The 15,197-nt window shown below is 32.2% G+C and overlaps 1 protein-coding gene across 1 annotated transcript in view; it reads right to left on the bottom strand.

Moving 5' to 3' along the window:
* Positions 1–1,282: 1,282 nt before the first annotated feature.
* LOC140448855 (heterogeneous nuclear ribonucleoprotein L-like) overlaps positions 1,283–15,197 on the bottom strand; it is a 173,362-nt gene continuing 159,447 nt past the window's right edge. Inside the window, exon 4 of the mRNA XM_072541977.1 lies at positions 1,283–1,412. Coding sequence (XP_072398078.1) covers positions 1,283–1,412 — 130 coding nt within the window. The remainder of the gene's footprint in view (positions 1,413–15,197) is intronic.

Below are 15,197 nucleotides of genomic sequence, written 5' to 3'. Positions count from 1 at the left end.
GCAGATTCGTGGCCAGCGGTTTCGGATGACAAGATAGTCTGGTCTTTTATGCATAGTTTACAGTAGATATTGCTTCGCTAACTGTTGATAACTGTAGATCGTGATTGTAATCTTTTTTTCGTAATATAACAAGGGGCATGGCAGATCTGGCGCAGTACTTTCGATTGGAATCGTTGAAGTTTTTGTATGCTAGTATTACTTGCTGCACTCCAGATTTGTGCTGCATAAAGTCATTTTTGGATTTAAAATAAATTTATAAATCAGAAGTTTGTTTTCCAGGCGAAACATAAATCTGGATTAAAGTTTTATAAAGTTGAATTACAAGTAACAACTAAAAGTGTATGTAGTATCCATATTTTCTTCTAGTCAAAGAAAAAGCCACTACTAACAGCCAAACAAAAACAAGCCGGGCTAATTTGGATAAAATCTTCTTGGTCGGTTTAAGATTGGTTCCAAATAATTTTTGGTAAAGAATCAAAATTCGACGATTCTGTTGATGATTATCGCAAACGTGTAATTCGCACTACTCATGAAGCTTTTCACAAAGACTAAAACGGACCGTAACATTTCTTAAATGAATGATGATTTGGGGTTGGTAGTTTCATGGTTAGAATGTTTTAATTTATCGAGAGTACCGTAAATGCTGCGAAATATAAACAAATACCTCAAAATAGCCTAATAAAAAGTATTGTAAAATTAAATGCTGGCAGACATTATATTTTTTTAGCAGGACGATGCAGTCTGTCATACGACCAGAACAACAAACAACTAGTTTGGAAACATGATAGTCCGTTCTTGTCATCTGCAGAGCCCTGACTTAAATCCCATTGAAGCAATACAACATAAAATATAACAGACAATAACGAATAGTCCTCAAAGGACATTACACAAACTTAAAGCCAAAATAGAGCAAATTTGCAATGCATTTACCTCTGTAGTTACAGTGTAAATCCTACCTAAAGCTACTTCGTTTTCAAAACAAATATTCGTCCTATGTCCCAATATTTAGTTGCCAACAAAATACATTCTACATTAATAATTAGTTCTGTTAAAGTACGTATATTTTATTAAGTTGCTGATTAAACCTATATTCTTAGTAATTATTTAATTACATAGTAATACAATAAAAAACATGATTACAAAAAAAAATAAATTGTCAATTATCTGAATTTTACATGCATTTTAGTGTGTGCCATTATATAGTTGTTAAGACCCGTATACTATACACACGCTATATTTTCAGGTATAAATTGTATAATAGAGTATTCATAAAAGGTATTATTTAATGATTGTATGATTTTATATGATCTCTTACCTTTGCAAAATCAATCTTCAATGTGCAGCAACCGGAGTAAATGTCAGCGCCGTTTAAAGCTTCTTTGGCTCTGATTGCTGCTTCTACACTGTCAAATGTGTGATTGTTAAGGAAAAATGTAGTAAAAGAGTAAGCACATAAACTTCTTTATACATTAAAGAAATACTGAAATTAAACTGATATAAAAGCAACAAAAGTATGTGGAAAAAAATTTATCGAGCTGCACAACATAATTCATTATTAGTAGTAATAGATATTTCTAATAGAGGCCACCCTTGGTATTTAAAATTGAACGCGGGGATACAAAATTTTGCTCGAAGAAAATATTGAGGCTGATACATTAAGAATTTTTGAAACGCGTAACAGTTAAAAAAAAACTCCTAGTCCAGTCGTCAGAGTCCCTAAAAATCATACCAACAAGCTGAATTTTGCCGAGAATATTATTCTTGGGACCCCAAAAAAGTTTACCACTTCTACCCCCGGCTTTCCCCCTTAAACCTCCCTCGGAAAGGGGTAAAAACGCAAAAAAAATCGATTTACCAAGAATCTGTACGGAGAAGAAAAAAATGTTTCAAATAAAAAATGTGGCTGAGAAAATTTTAAACAAAAATGGTTATTAGCACTTTTTGTGTAGAATGAACCGTTCTCTCAGGAACAACGCTTGAAGCGACCGTCGATTTTAAATGTCAGTTACGCGCGCGAACTAAGGCTGTAACGCTTGCCGTGCTACAATAATATTACAAGGCCAGAATCGCTCGTTGTCGAAGAGAATTAGGGCGGGGTTATAGAAACTATATCGTATTTTAAATTCAAGCACAATTAGATAATATGAAATTATAATTTATTATTGGACGCCACCCCTGGTTTATCCTCAAAGGGGAAGAGCAAAAAAAAATTAAGATTTATTGAAAGTGTACAAGAAAACTATTCTTTATTATTTCTTAGCAATGAACAAAAAGAAAACATTAAAAGTTACGTCATCCCAAAGGGATTCCAAAATATTATTTTATGTTAACATTATCATAAACAAAAAATCTTTGTATCGTATTAAATTAAGAATTGGTTATAAAGAAAATGAATGTATATATATATTAACCCCAAATTTCGAAATTTGTTTACATTGAAAATAATATAGTTATTTATCAACTAGGAACAATGAAGAAAATAAACCTTTAAATTAAATTAGAACACTTCACTATATTTTCATTCTTTTTGAGTTCATAATCATTTCTGTTGTCTTGAAAGTAGGTATAATAAAAATTGGTACAACCTTAATCTGCTCTGTTTCTCTTCTTATTTAATGTCACCAAATAAACCATTGATTCAGCTACGTACTATATCAAATCACCACCATCCTAGATAAGAGGGGTTAGGGATTCCAAAAAAAGATACTGCTACTGGGCCATGATCTGGAATAACTCCATAGCAATACTATCTTGCGACGAGTATTAGAAATATAATAGCAGCATTATAGCCTCTCCAATAAGGGTCTAAAAAAAATAAATATCTATCTGAAATATGGACAAGAAAAGGATTTATTATCTCACCTCTGAATTGAGACCCACTTTGGAAACACGTCTTAACGGTTGGACGGTCTTAACAGAAAAGAGCGAAGCGCTGTCATGGCGCCTGAATCTGGAAATTGGGCGTGAGTGACAAGTTGAAAAATATGCTCATCTACCGGATATATTTGGGAATTACAGAAGAATCCTTGAGTCGGCTACAAGTAGGTACTTGACAGATAGATGGGGTTAGAAGTTTTATTAAAAAAAAATATAATCGAAATATATAATGAGTTTCTTTTAAATCTTTTGAAACGGTTACACAGCCCTCCCCACGATTTCAACTGGGTACCAGCGTGGAATCGGACTAGGCATGGTGGCACACCATACTAACCTTTTCAAAAGTGGGAATAGATATACGGAGAGGTAAGACAAACAGAATGGACAAATATAGCTACAATCTGGACTCACAGAATCCTTCTTTCACAACTCACGTGGGAACAATTCAAAGATTTCAGAACAAAGCGAAACAGAACGCATAGAATATTTATGACTCAACTATAAAAATGTAAACAAAAAAAATTGCATTCTCACTCTCAAAATGCATAGGGTATTTCACCTATAACCAATATCATGAACAAAGCGGAATAAAACAAAGCATATCTACAAATCATTATTTGAGACCAAATGCTCGCATTCAATCGAAACAATATAATTAAGATATTATTATTTGAAATTTCATAAGTAATATAAAGCAAAACATACTAGTGTTGTCACCAAGATACAAAACAGATAATTTACTGCGTAGTCGTTATGAGACCTAACACAATAAAACACAAAAAAATAATGTTATCGTTTGTTCGGAAGCGTAGAGTCTTTCATCTATGACTTAATCCACGAATAACATAAGAATAATAATACAATCGTATCATTAACGCCATAAGATACAAAATACAAATGTGTCATCGTTTGTTCGGAAGCATAGTCTTTCATCTATGACTTAATCCACGAATAACATAAGGTAATAACGCAGCGCGTCATTATAGACACATTTAGAAATACACAAATAAAAGGAAAGAGTTACTAATAGTTCAAAATTGGGTACATTAAAGTTCTACAAAGACAAGCCTTAATAAGTTTACTGGGAGAGGTAGACATCAGAATTTCTGTAAGACACATCTATATTTAGAAACAAAAAAAAGGCTGATGTTTAGTTATTAGTATGACAACTAGAATTTGTGATAACTAACGTGTATCATCCGCCTATAATAGGGACAACATCGGTAGGTCAACTTCGGGTAGGGTTAACTTCGGGTAGGGTCAACTTCGGGTAGGGTCTAAATAATTCTAGATTACATAACTAAATAAGTATTGGAGAACTAAAAAAGTTTCCTGACGCGGTAGGCTGTTATTCTAGATTTATTACTGAAATACAATTATGAATGGCTTATCATTCCGACGAGTCAACTAGCGGGAATCCGCTTACTTCATCCCTAGCCTTCCTCAGTGTCTGGCCATTCAGAATATAGGATGTTAGACAGCAATAATCTTTTCAAACATTATTTTGGGGGGTTTCGAATAGAGAGTCGAAATTCTAAGGTCTTCACACTAAGAGTAAAACTTAGGCAAAATGAACAGATACTATAATGAACTATCATTGGTAACTAGACAGAGGAATCTTGATATCCTTGGTATAGATACCAAAAAAATTACTTGGATTTATAAATCCGTAAAATAAGATAAATTGAATTTTGTATCCACTTGAAAAACTAAAGGTATGTACAATTTATTGTAATATAAACTAACATAAGCATAAAAATATCACATTCTACCAAGGCATTCTAAAAATAAAATGAGATTAAATTTTGAAAACACCCTTAAAATCAATATAGGTTCTTGGTCGGGGTAGCACAAACTTAAGATCTCGATCAATACAAACTAGAGAGAGAATAATACCGAAGTAGAATAAGATAAGATAAAAATAAAATTTATGTCGAAAAGAAATACGACATATATACATATATATAGACATATTGAACACAATAAATGATCAATATTATAATAATAAAAAGTAAAACAGTTCAACGAACTGGGGTGCGAGCCAAACTGAGTTGCTCTGGAGATCGACGTGCGGAGTCTCCTACACTACTTCCAGAGGCTCGTCTCTTTGCGACAACATCTGAGATACACAAAATTATTAATTGGAATAGGGATAGGTCCACTAATCCACTTGACTATAGCAGGATGCTCCCTGACTAATAGTCAACACCACCGACATAAAACAAGGGTTGTCGAGACAGCTCAAAAAAAATGAAACGTGTCAACTTCCTGAAGGGAAAGAAGCACTAAGGGACAGATTTGCCGAAGCAAAGTGGTATTCAATGTACTAAGTACTAGGGTATCAGTGCTGTACTGACCCCACGCCAAAAAAATTTGGAAAGGAAACGAATCCTCTCCAGGATAAAGTTCGCGTTAGCGCAACTCTTCCTGTACACGGGCCACGGAGGGGTTGAATAGTCGCTGGAGAAGGTAGCAAAGATTAAGTACGCAAAGCGTAAAGGGAATCAACTAAAAAATTAAAAATTAAGAATGGACTAAACATTTTAGAAGAAAGGCAGGATGGCCAATAGTTCCATAAGAATATCCTCTGGGATTGATCACAGTGGAAAATTTCCAAGCAAGAAGACTGGCAAAAGGACAAAAGAAGAAAATAAATCCAAACCGTTAATACACATCTTGGAGAAGCAGAAAGAAAAGGGGTTTATGGCATACAAGCCACAATCGCTACACAAACAGTTCAGTTTCAAACTGTTGTTTCCAAAAGAAACAAAAAAAATCATAAGTCTTCCACGAAACAAAACTTACGATAAGACTTAAAAGGAACGGAGGAATCATTACAATCTTCCAAAGAAATAGAAAAATATTACAGTCCATCGTCAATAATAAAAAAATCGTGATGTTAGATATAACACACCACCGCAATAAAAAAAGGTTGAACAGTAAAACATTTTTGACACCTAATTGAATTCAATATGGTCGTCATACAAATCACAAATAAATGTTTACCATTCTTTAGCAGAACTCAAAATAATATAAACTTTTAATTCTCAGTGGGTCATTTACGGTAGTACCAGAACTATTTCAATTGTTAAACAAACGTGGTCTTAACGTCGACATAAAGATAAAAGATAAATTCACAATAGGCGGCAGCGGGTTGTTTCACCTCTGTATATACAAAGAGTCACAATAGACAACAGCAAACTACTTCAACCTCACTTGTACCATATCATGAACACAAGATAATAAATGAAAGCTTTTGAGCCTTAGCTAAAAAGTCTAATATCAAAGCAAAAAGGTATATGTGGTCTAATAAACTATTAGAAGACCGCAAAAATGTCAACGACAAAAAAAAGAAAGCTGCTGCGTATACAACAGTCTGACATCACACAAATAACTCAAGATACAATAATACAGGTCACGTGCCTGTACGTCCTACAGGACATCTCGAGAAAAAAAAAGTTAAAACCACAAAACAAAAATAAGTTCCAGTACCAAAAACATACTTCTACTACATCTGACCACACAAAGACATAAAATTAACATAACAGAAGGAGAATAACAATATTTCCGCTCTATATTCTCAACAAAGACGCCTTAGGCAGAGAGAAACGAAGTCATATCATTACTTCCTTATACATTCAAAACAAAAGAACCATGGACTGTAAAATATAGAAAGCATTTTCCTTTTCAGGAAATAAAATTTTCTTTTCAAAGTACGAAAAAGTTAAACTATGAAAAAATAAATTTTTAAAATAAACGAAAGACAAATTAAAAAGAAAATTTAACAGATAACAGACTAAAAAAACATATTAAAAACATCCTATTATCAAAGAACTCAACTTCAAATCCTCGCAAAAAAATATTTCGCGTAAGTATTCTGCACGAAACCAGATAACACATTTTAAAATTAGGTAGGTCGGGACAGCCTGTATATAGGTATAATTCCCAGCTGTGTGCCGCAAATAAAAACCATGAATTAAGGTTAAGAAATAAAATTCACTTAATTGATTTTTCAAATACCGTACGCTAAGAGCCATTTCGTTTATTTAAAATAAACACATTGAGGAATATAATTATTATGGTTCCTATAAACAAAAAGACTGAACTGCAAAGAAAATGAATTGAGGACTAGAATATAAAATGCTTGAACATATTAGCCGGAATAAATTCAAGGTTTCAATCCATACCAAACACTTATAAAGAAATAAACAAAGTTCATTTTTCACTTATGGAATGTTTACCTTAGGCAAACGGGGAATAAACAGACGATTATCTTACCATTCAAAATACGACCATTAAAATGCACACGTAATAAACATTCCAAATACGTATTATGTATTTCACAAAATTAAAAATACGACGAGAATATTTCTACGCAATTTTACGAAGATTAAAAACGAATACATATAAATACTTTACAAAAAATTCTAAAATAGTAGCAGTGTTGATTTAATGAAAAATTGGATAAAACAAATACACAATTTAACCAAAAAAAAATGGTTGAAAACATACAGACTTAATTAACCACAGATACAGGGGGGTACAAAACAACTAATAATATTGAAAAAAACTGAAGATACAGGAATATTCAAAAGCCCCACGTTGGGCGCCATTTTTGTAACGCTTGCCGTGCTACAATAATATTACAAGGCCAGAATCGCTCGTTGTCGAAGAGAATTAGGGCGGGGTTATAGAAACTATATCGTATTTTAAATTCAAGCACAATTAGATAATATGAAATTATAATTTATTATTGGACGCCACCCCTGGTTTATCCTCAAAGGGGAAGAGCAAAAAAAAATTAAGATTTATTGAAAGTGTACAAGAAAACTATTCTTTATTATTTCTTAGCAATGAACAAAAAGAAAACATTAAAAGTTACGTCATCCCAAAGGGATTCCAAAATATTATTTTATGTTAACATTATCATAAACAAAAAATCTTTGTATCGTATTAAATTAAGAATTGGTTATAAAGAAAATGAATGTATATATATATTAACCCCAAATTTCGAAATTTGTTTACATTGAAAATAATATAGTTATTTATCAACTAGGAACAATGAAGAAAATAAACCTTTAAATTAAATTAGAACACTTCACTATATTTTCATTCTTTTTGAGTTCATAATCATTTCTGTTGTCTTGAAAGTAGGTATAATAAAAATTGGTACAACCTTAATCTGCTCTGTTTCTCTTCTTATTTAATGTCACCAAATAAACCATTGATTCAGCTACGTACTATATCAAATCACCACCATCCTAGATAAGAGGGGTTAGGGATTCCAAAAAAAGATACTGCTACTGGGCCATGATCTGGAATAACTCCATAGCAATACTATCTTGCGACGAGTATTAGAAATATAATAGCAGCATTATAGCCTCTCCAATAAGGGTCTAAAAAAAATAAATATCTATCTGAAATATGGACAAGAAAAGGATTTATTATCTCACCTCTGAATTGAGACCCACTTTGGAAACACGTCTTAACGGTTGGACGGTCTTAACAGAAAAGAGCGAAGCGCTGTCATGGCGCCTGAATCTGGAAATTGGGCGTGAGTGACAAGTTGAAAAATATGCTCATCTACCGGATATATTTGGGAATTACAGAAGAATCCTTGAGTCGGCTACAAGTAGGTACTTGACAGATAGATGGGGTTAGAAGTTTTATTAAAAAAAAATATAATCGAAATATATAATGAGTTTCTTTTAAATCTTTTGAAACGGTTACAAGGCTATGGCTCCACGAGCGACAGATTGTCGCTAGCAGTAGCAGTAAAATTACGGCGGCAGTAAAGCAGTAAAATTATGGCTCCCCGAGCGACAGTTTACAGCGCGCATATCGCCGTGTTTTGGTCTTGTAGTGGCTCCATGAGCGTTAATATGACGCAGCTACAATCAGTGGTATCTTGCCCGTTTATATAATGTCCGTGTATATAGCAGATAAAATAAATAAATAAATAAGTAAAATAAATTCATACCGATAATACAATAATATAGTATGGATAATCTATCATTCTGTCATGGACGTAAGGTTAAAAAACAACGTGAATGGTGGATTCACCCTGTTCTAGTGCCTAGATAGACAGAGGGAAATTTTTTTCTTTTACACAACAAATTAAAAGAATATCCTGACAAGTTTTTTGAATATTACAGGATGTCAGTGTCTTTTTTTAATTTTTTATTATGTGAAATAGAAGATGTCATACGAAAACAGGATACATCAATGCGTGATAGCCTAAGCCCAGAAGAAAAATTAGCAATTACCAACCTTAAAATAAGATTTCAAATTACATATTTTATAATCCTACACATGTATCTACCTAAAAATAAAAAAAAAATATGTCGGTTATATTCATTTATCATATTGGGTTGATGTAATGAATCTTCCTTTTCCAATATCTAACGCCGATTTTTGCCATTTTTTACGATTCTTGTGAGATCAATCAAATTGATCACTTTCATTGATCAGTCGTAGTAAAATTTTCATTTTTAGAGAGCAGTCTTTAAAACGCATGATATCAAATTTCAATTTTAAGTTGTGGCAAGAAATATGAGGCATTTTAGGCATTAAAAGCGCAGAATTTAATGATTCACATTACAAACGATCGCAAGTCACGGGAGATGCCTCCAAGAAGACGGTTATAAGTGTAGTTTATAGCAGAAGTTTGGTTCTTTTGAAAAACGTACTAGTATAATTGAAAACAAAAGTTTTAAACATTTTAGAACTTTTGTTATGTGAAAGTTTAAATTCAGCGTTTTTTAAGCATATTTCCAATGCTTATCATTTGTTGCCAAAACTGAAAACTAAAATTTCAGGCTATAAGTTTTGAAAGTTATGTTCTAGCAATCGAAACTTTATAGTGGCCAGTCAATGAGAGGGATAAATTGTATTGATATTATGAGAATCATAAAAAATGGCAAAAAACGCACCACGTTTGTTTATTTAACACCTTTATAAAATCTGGGTTTATTTGTGGCAAAATAAAAATATGCACTCTTTACCTTTAAAATGTATCTTGATTTTTGTCGATAGGTTACTTGGATCAAAAAGTATTAAATTTTTACCGTCGAGCTGATACAGATTTTATTGAATAGTGATTTCGTGGGCGTAACTGACATTAAAAATCGACGGTCACTTTAAGCGGTGTTCAAGAGAACGGTTCATTCTACTCAAAAAGTGCTAAGAAACAGTTTTGTTTAAAATTATCTCAGCTACGTTTTTTATTTGAAACATTTTTTTCTACTCTGTACAGATTCTTGGTAAATCGATTTTTAAAAGTGATAAACTTTCTTACATCTTTTTTGGGGCCCCAAAATTAATATTCTTGGCAAAATTCAGCTTGTTCGTATGATTTTTAGAGGTTCAGTGGCATTTTTGTCTCTACTGGAGTATCTATGTATTTACCAGAGGACTTTTTTATAACTCGAATTTTTTTCATAAACTAATTAAAAGTAATTATACTATATATAGAGTTCCATTCGTTTTTGTTTCAGCTTTTTAATCGTTTTTTATTTTTTTCATAATACATTTTTTCCTCTGATTACTGAATTTTACCTAATAAGGGCCATCTCGAATATTTATAATTTTAAATGTTTTTATTATTAGACAAGCGTATATATAAAATAGTTTCATAAACAATGGGGCTTCGAAGTTTATTAATTTTGATGGTCAGAATTAATCAAATAAAGGGTGGTCCATATTAAGTTCTTCTTCTTCTGGTTCCTATCCGTTTCGGATGTTGGAAATCATATTGGCAATCATGACCTTGCTCGCTGCGGCTCGAAACAGCTCCGTTGAGGTTTTCTTAAACCATGTTCTTAAAATCCGCAGCCATGATATTCTCCTTAAGTATACTATAAGTCCATATTAAGTACACTTTTTTAATTCTCGAAAAATACATTATTTTTTTAAATTGTTGTCACAGCTCCTTCTATGTTAATATTTTTTGGCGATTCGGGTTTTATTTCATAGCTCTTGGACTATGATTTCAAATGGAATTATATTTGCTAAAAAATATTAATAAGGCTTAACATTTCGATTTGAATTCTTCAAAAAAGAAACTTTTAAAAACAAGAAAAAGTAAAAAATTTTCCACCTTCGAAAGCTCTCGACTGGCTCGATTGGACGTCTCAGCATAATAGAAAATCGATGTTTCCGGTGTTTAACCAACTAATGGTAAACTTTGCCATAATTCCTGTATCAAGTTGTACTTATGAGAGAACTTTTTCTAAGCTGAGCATAATAAAATCGAAACTTCGATCGACAATGCTGCAATACCGTTTGAAACATCTAATGGTGCCTTTTGTTGAATAAGGACTTGCCGTGCATATACACTTACGAGCAAAAAAATCGACTCAAAAGTAAAATAAGTTATATTTCTTCACTACGCGATTTGGCCAGTATATATACACATATAATGTTAAATTAAAAGTAAAATCTCGTGAACAGAAGTAATTTTTATTGCAATGACACCAACATTTATAAAGTTAGTAAGTAAAGGACATAACAAAGATAACTTAATATTGTATATGACAAAACATGTTCCGAATTAAAGTCATTATGTAATGAATATAAAAGTAAATTAAGGTCCTTATTAAGTTTCTGATTGATTCCTGAGGAATCGTTTCCCACTCTTCATCTAATGTAGTTTTTAGCTCCGCCACTATCACTGGTTCTGGATTACGGACCCAAACCCTGCATTAAGTTCATCCCATAGGTGTTCGAAATATTCATATCCGGACTCAATGGAAGCCAGTCCACTGTTGTTATATTGGTGTTGGTCTGGTAATCTTTCGTAATCCGCGCTGTGTGACATCAAGCGTTATCATGCATTAGCATGAAGCTGTCGCCTATGAAGCAGGCGTAAGGGACAAGATAGTCTTGAAGGATATCCGTAATGTAACGATCTGCTGTCAAACCCCCTCCGTTACTACTATTGGGAACGAACGCAAGCTCTGTTTTTCCTTCTAAAGATATACCACCCCAAAACATACACGCATCACCTCCATAGTTCACTGTTTCGAGATTGCAGCACTGAGCAAATCGTTTTCCGGGCCTCTAATATACGCGGGTCTTCTGTCATTGTTATACAAGCACATTTGGGCCTCATCAGAGAATAAAACTGCTCCATTAGCCAAGGTTCGAATTGACGTGTTCTCGGGCAAACTGAAGTCAAGCTTGTTTCTGACGTGCGTTCAATTTGTGCCATGTGTTAGCTCATCTGGGACTCAAAGTGGCTGCCTTAAGTCTTCTCCCAACTGTCCACTGAGAGACAGTGACACCTCGTAGACTCCTCTAGAATTGTTAAAGCTCAAATCATGTCGCATGCCGATTCCGAAAGGTACTCAGGACGATGAATCGATCATCCCTTTCTACCGTTACACCTCGCCGACCCAAACCTGGTCGTCAACTGTAGCTAGCGGTCTCCTGGTATCGACGGTAAGCCCTTGAGACTGCAGACTGCGCCATAAGTAGGCGACCGTCCTCTGACCCCTCCCGTAATAATGCAATTACGTGGGCCGCCTTCAAAGGTGAAGTATCCATTTATAAAACATTCACTTATGCTCTTTGACGTGCACACATATCACTTTCAACGTTTGAAAAGCGACTGACACGACCACCGGCAAAATCATAGAGGTCTACATTGCATAAAACATGCCCGTTATAATGTTTGCTGCATTCCCTGTGCCATAAGAAGTAGGTAAATTTTACAAGTTGCCAATTTACATAAAACAATTATTTTTTGAAAGCTCCATAATAGACAATATTTTTTTGCATTAGTTAGTTTTAATGGAAAGTAACACAACCTAAAATTTTTGCTGCTCACAAGTGTAGATAAAGACAGTGTAGTTGTTATAATAAATTTTTAATGTATTTTTTATATATGTGACCACCCATATTTTTCTTATGATCACGCAATAATTTAATATAAAAACAAACGTAACTAGTTTCAAAAATATTTTGAATTTAAAAAAATATTTCAAAAAATTGTAAACTGTTTTTCATCTATGAAAATATCATTGTTGGAAATTAGAAAAAAAGTATAGGAGGGCATTGGAGGAGTATAGGAAGGGCAGACTAAAAAAGACTGCTGCTCAACAATTATGAAGGGTGAAAATGTGAAAAAACCGATGATAAAATAAAAATGCGAGTAACCAGTTCTTTCTAACGAGTTTGTATTGTTTTCATTATTGCTAAGTATGATTTTTGTAATTAATTGCAATTAATTAATATAACAAATTAATTTGTTTGTAAATAATACGAAATACTTGGTAATACAAAAAATGATTTTAATAATTTAATTTAATCTGCCTCATTGATAACGGCAATTCAGATATATATTGTAAAATGATATTGTCACCATTTTTGAGTAGCATTCTTGTGAGAACTTTTGTGAAGCCTAGTTTATTTAACTACAAGAAATTAACTTTAACTGGAGAATAGCTGTTAGGGAAAAAACTCGTGATACTATCCTGGCATCTTAAGTATTTAATGTTAGATTTAGTGTATTCTCAATATTACCACCAAATTTTAATTTTATAAAATGTATGTGACTTTAACACATAAATTAAGTATCCTCAATATAATATTGACTTACTTACTTTTCTTCTTCTTCTTTAATATTGATAACTGAATAACTAACTCTTTTATACTCTTTAACTCTTTTATACATACATACAAATAAATAATATATATATATATATATATATATATATATATATATATATATATATATATATATATATATATATATATATATATATATATATATATATATAAGAAAAAATAAGTACTTGTGACTCGTTTGGAACAAATATATAACTGTTTTGGATGGGTTGGAGTCAATAAAAGGGCTATTGGTTAACTATTTTTTTATTCTCGAGCTTTCAATTGTGTTTACAATTATTATCAAGAGCTAAAAAAGACAAAATACTTACAAGGTTGAACTAAAAAGAAAAAACAACTTTTGTTAACTTACCAAATAAATAAACTATAATTATACTAAATAATAATAATTATACTAAACTAATTTTTATTTGGTAAGTTAACAAAAATTGTTTTTTCTTTTTAGTTCAACCTTGTAAGTATTTTGTCTTTTTTAGCTCTTGATAATAATTGTAAACACAATTGAAAGCTCGAGAATAAAAAAATAGTTAACCAATAGCCCTTTTATTGACTCCAACCCATCCAAAACAGTTATATATATATATATATATATATATATATATATATATATATATATATATATAAGTTTTTCCATTTGCGAAGATGCCAATTTGTTGTTATATTTTGCCCAAGTTTTTAGTAAACTTTCAGTTGTAGGTCCATACCTATGTTTAAAAAAAGGTTAAAAAAAAGGTTACTAAAAACTTGGGCAAAATATAACAACAAATTGGCATCTTCGCAAAGTAGAAAAACTTTCTTAGTCAAATGTAGAAAACACCACTTACACCCTAACCACATTATATATATATATATATATATATATATATATATATATATATATATATATATATACATATATATATATACATATATATATATATACATATATTTACTTTCATATATATATATATATATATATATATATATATATATATATATATATTATTTATTTATGTATACATATCTGAGTCTGTCAAATTCTCTATTTTGATTTAAGCGAAGCAGACTAGTTCGCTCCCGAGGTCAAAAAACCCTTTTAATTATAATACTAGTTCGCTCCGAAGACCGTATACTAGTTCAGTCCCGTGGTTAAGCGGATTAAGTATTTATCTACTCAGCTTTAGAAAAATTAATATCGGCAAAATTGATACTGTGACTTTTTATATTTTATATAGATATTATATAAAATATTGTTTGTTACAAATTTAAATACGAGACAGTGGAATTAGATTATTTAAATTATAATCATTTCATTTTTGTTCCTATTTTGAAAAATATTAGTAATTGATTTAGAAATTTTATTAGTCACGCGCATGAATGGATTAACGAGATTCCCACTGTGCCTACTCACTATTTAGCGAAACCACTGCCAAGGGAACAGGTTTGGAAAAATTAGCGGGGAAAGAAGACCGTGTTGAGATTGACTCTAGTCTGCCATTGTAAGGAGACATGAGAGGTGTAGCATAAGTGGGAGATGGCAATATCACCGGTGAAATATCACTACTACTTTCATCGTTTCTTTACTTACTCGGTAAGGCAAAACGCGTGCGTCATTCGCTCACGAGGCGGCGTCTGTCACGGTAATCTTGAACCAAGGGCACGAAGTGACGTTTCGTTGCGTTGTGCTGTTCGTCGCTTTCGTGGTTCCGATA

Source organism: Diabrotica undecimpunctata, chromosome 8, assembly GCF_040954645.1.
Source record: "Diabrotica undecimpunctata isolate CICGRU chromosome 8, icDiaUnde3, whole genome shotgun sequence".
NCBI classification, from domain to species: Eukaryota; Metazoa; Arthropoda; class Insecta; order Coleoptera; family Chrysomelidae; genus Diabrotica; species Diabrotica undecimpunctata.
This window is presented reverse-complemented; position numbering and strand designations above follow the sequence as displayed.